This window comes from Antrostomus carolinensis, unplaced genomic scaffold (genome assembly GCF_000700745.2).
Source record: "Antrostomus carolinensis isolate BGI_N321 unplaced genomic scaffold, ASM70074v2 Scaffold52631, whole genome shotgun sequence".
Taxonomy (NCBI): Eukaryota; Metazoa; Chordata; class Aves; order Caprimulgiformes; family Caprimulgidae; genus Antrostomus; species Antrostomus carolinensis.
Window position 1 is genome coordinate 1 of NW_010297229.1, and position 3,819 is coordinate 3,819.

At 49.8% G+C, this 3,819-nt stretch overlaps 1 protein-coding gene across 1 annotated transcript; it reads right to left on the bottom strand.

The window, feature by feature from the left end:
* Positions 1 to 1,002: 1,002 nt before the first annotated feature.
* CCDC25 (coiled-coil domain containing 25) lies at positions 1,003 to 3,252 on the bottom strand (the record flags this gene model as incomplete). The annotated part of the gene is made up of 2 exons (XM_029083507.1): positions 1,003 to 1,048; positions 3,050 to 3,252. Coding segments are annotated over 2 exons (249 nt in total), but the record flags the coding sequence as incomplete, so codon positions are not given.
* Positions 3,253 to 3,819: the final 567 nt, after the last annotated feature.

Genomic DNA, 3,819 nt, shown 5'->3' on the forward strand with positions numbered 1-3,819 from the left:
TTCATGGTTGGACTGGATGATCTCAAAGGTCATTTCCAGTCCAGGCTGTTCTGGGATCCTGTCTCTCCCTGGCAAGCGTCGCTAAATCGGGCACAGCCGGCGTGTGCGTGTCAGGAGAAGCTCACACTGCAGCTCAGGTCAAGTTTCAAAGGGGATCTGCATGCCAACCAGGAGGAAAAATCAAGAATTCCTGCAAACCACACGCTCTTCTAAGCTCTTCAGGATTGCAAAAAGGGGATTTTAACTGAGGGTCATTCAGAGGAGCTCCCAGATCTGTTTGCCCGAGGTCTGACCAAGAAGGAAGGTGTGACAGACCTCAGGCAAACCACACGTGCATCCAGGACTTCTTCTGAACTTCAGCCCCCAGCCCTCCTGTGATCCACCTTGTTTCCTTCCCCCTGGTCTGTGTTCCTCTTGCTTTGGCTCCTTTTCCACCATGTTCTACAGCTTCAGTCCTGGGGTGACAACTAATTGCTCCCTCCATCCCTTCAACCCTCCTCTTCTGCCCCTCAGCACCCATATTCACCCCTCCCCACACCGTTATCCTCACACCTCCAGTTCATTTCCTATCCAAAATGTGCATTTCCCTCCTTCTCCTGAAGTGACAAGGTGCTGTATGCAGGTCATGGTGGCCATGAGGAAGATCATGGTGCCCATGAGGAAGATCTCCTCTTCTCATGAGCCAGGTTATGCCCCAACAGCTCAGGAGGAGAGGTAAGTCTGGTGCCTCACTTCAAGCTCTACCTATTCTTTGTCTCGGGAAGGGGACTGGGGGGACATTTCCAGCAGCACAGGCTCCTCCCGGCTGACATAAAACCAAAAGGGCCCTGCTCAGAAAGCAGGTGACAGTGACAATGTCCTTCACTGAGAAGGGGTGATGGAGATGTGCTCTGTCATGCAGGAGTCACCAAAACCAGACTGCAATGCAGGAGCTGCACCATCACGATCCTGTATTGGATTTCAGGCAGCTGGGAAAGGTCTGTGGGATCAGCCAGCACTTACCTGATTGGAGGACATGTTCTCAGCCTTCATCAACGATGAGTAGCTCCTGGAAGAGAAATTACATTATCTGCCATGATTTTGTTTTCAAAACTCATCAACAGAGAGATGTTTTGAGAGAACAGGACCAAGTACCAGTAATTCTGGGGGAGGAGAAGCTCAACATGAGGCGGCAACGTGCGCTGGCAGCACAGAGGCCAATAACTGTGTCCTGGGCTGCACCCAGAGCAGCGTGGGCAGCAGGTGGAGGGAGGGGATTCTGCCCCTCTGCTCCGCTCTCCTGACACCCCACCTGCAGTGCTGCCTCCAGTGCTGGGGCCACCAACAGCACAAGGACATGGAGCTACTGGAGCCAGTGCAGAGGAGGCCACGAGGATGATGCGAGGGCTGGAGCAGCTCTGCTGTGAGGACAGGCTGAGAGAGTTGGGGCTGTTCAGCCTGGAGAAGAGAAGGCTCCAGGGAGACCTTCTAGTGGCCTCCCAGTACCTGAAGGGGCTCCAGGAAGGCTGGGGAGGGACTTTGGCCAAGGGCAGGGAGTGAGAGAACAAGGGGTGATGGCTTGAAAGTGTCAGAGGGGAGATGGAGATGAGATGGGAGGAAGAAACTGTTTGGTGTGAGGGTGGTGAGCCAGTGTCCCAGGTTGGGCAGAGAAGCTGTGGCTGCTCCTCCCTGGAAGTGTTGAAGGCCAGGCTGGATGAGGCTTTGAGCAACCTGGTCTAGTGGAAGGTGTCCCTGCTGCTGGCAGGGGGGTTGGGACTGGATGAGCTTTTAGGTCCCTTCCCACCCAAATCAGTCTGGGATTCTACGAAAAACAATGTTTTCCACTCTGAACTCAGACAGGCTGGACCAGTATTTACTTATCTCCCACTCTTCGGTGAATTAAAACAACCAAAGCCCAGGCACTAAGCAGACTCCTCCACATTTTTGTTCAAGAACTACCAGCTAAATCATCTCAGGAGGGAGAAATTCCTTTACTTTGGAGGACGGCCAAGAGGCAGCTCTGGGTCAAGGTTAAGTAAGCAGGCAGGCCCCTTACTCTGCAGCACAGACGTGCTGCTGGTGACTCTCAGGGTACTTTGCTTCTCTAAACTCTCCCTTCTGAGTTCTCCATGTGTCCAAAATCCTGAAGTTTTTTCATAGAATCCCAGAGTGGTTTGGGTTGGAAGGGACCTTAAAGCTCATCCAGTCCCAACCCCCCTGCCAGCAGCAGGGACACCTTCCACTAGACCAGGTTGCTCAAAGCCTCATCCAGCCTGGCCTTCAACACTTCCAGGGAGGAGCAGCCACAACTTCCTTGGGCAACCTGTTCCAGTGTCTGACCACCCTCACAGTGAAGAACTTCTTCCTAATATCTCATCTAAACCTCCCCTCTTTCAGCTTAAACCCATTTCCCCTTGTTTTGTCATTAACTGCTCTTATGAAAAGTCCTTCCCCAGCTTTCTTTGACTCACATAATCCTGAAGGTTTTCAAATTCTGGTTTCATTGTCATTTATAGTGAAACATGATTTAGTAAAGCTTAAAAACAAGCTTTTGGGGCCATCCAGTGTTGTACAGGAGCCTAAGGAACAAACTCACCCATGAGGTGTCAGGGATAGGAAGGTCGAGGTGACATTTCAAACCACCACGCCTCATTCTGTGTCTAACAGAGCGTGGGATTGAGGATTCACACATGGTTTAGTTAACACCAGCCACATGAGAGGAAGATGAAGATCTGTAACGAAGGCTCAGTGATTTCCAAAGCTCAGGCAAAGCTGGAAGCAATCACTCCCATCCTGATGATGGGATGAGCCAAGTGACTTGCTCAATTTCACTCCAAAGCCACAGTTCTTTGAACAATCGTTTCACATCCAGGTTTCTTTGAGGAGAAAGGAGGGAAAATGCATTTCTTCTAAAGACAAAGGGAATCACTGGGCCGTGCAGAGATCTGTGCCAGAGCAGATCAGCTGAATGCTGAGCACTAAACACAAACTGCTGACCCGAGACTGTCTCCCAGCACCCATGAAAACTGCCAAAGTGAGAAGCTGGCACTACAATTTCTAACCAACTCACCTAAGTTCTTCCAGCTCTTTCTTTTTCTTCATCTCTTCCTTTTCCTTTCGCTTCATCTCTTGGATTTGGGCTTTTTTCTCATTTCTCTCCTCTCTATCCCGAGCTTCTTTCTCAGCAGCCAGATCTGGGAAACGTTCCACTTTTGTCTTCTCTAACCTGTTCAGGATCTCGTTCACTTTCTTCTCCACTGTCAGCATTTTCACCTTTGGAGTGTAAAGAACTATGATCCTTATAAAAAAAATACTTTTGATTTTATTTTGGCAATTTCTCAAGGGAAAAGCAAACACCTTATTTCTACTTATACCCATGGCTGAATCCCAGAAAAACAAGAGGTTGAGGAAAAAATCCCTGTGACTGAGGTTTATTCAGCAGGTTGTGTAACAGCACAAAGAGGGTCCACTCCCAGCGCTCGGAAGCACGTCGCTAATAACCGTAAGCATTGCTAAATACACAAGAATTACTCATTGGGTTTCTTGGCAACATGCCCCCCCCAAAAAAAGAAGCCAAGAGACAAGAACCAATCTCTGCTGATTCCCAAAGAGGTGACAAGAGGTCTCTGTAGAATGTTACGGGAAGAGGAGCTCATGTGCTCTTTGTTGTCTGCAGGGTGTCCTGGTTTTTAGCAGCCAGAACAGCGCTGGGGTTTGGGTTCAGCTGGGATTTGGTAGCAGAGAAATGCTGAGAACAACCTGATGTTGGCATTTGTGTCCCTGGCAGTGAAGGGCTTTGTGATTTGTCTGTCTGCAAATGCAAGATCTAAGGGGGTGAGG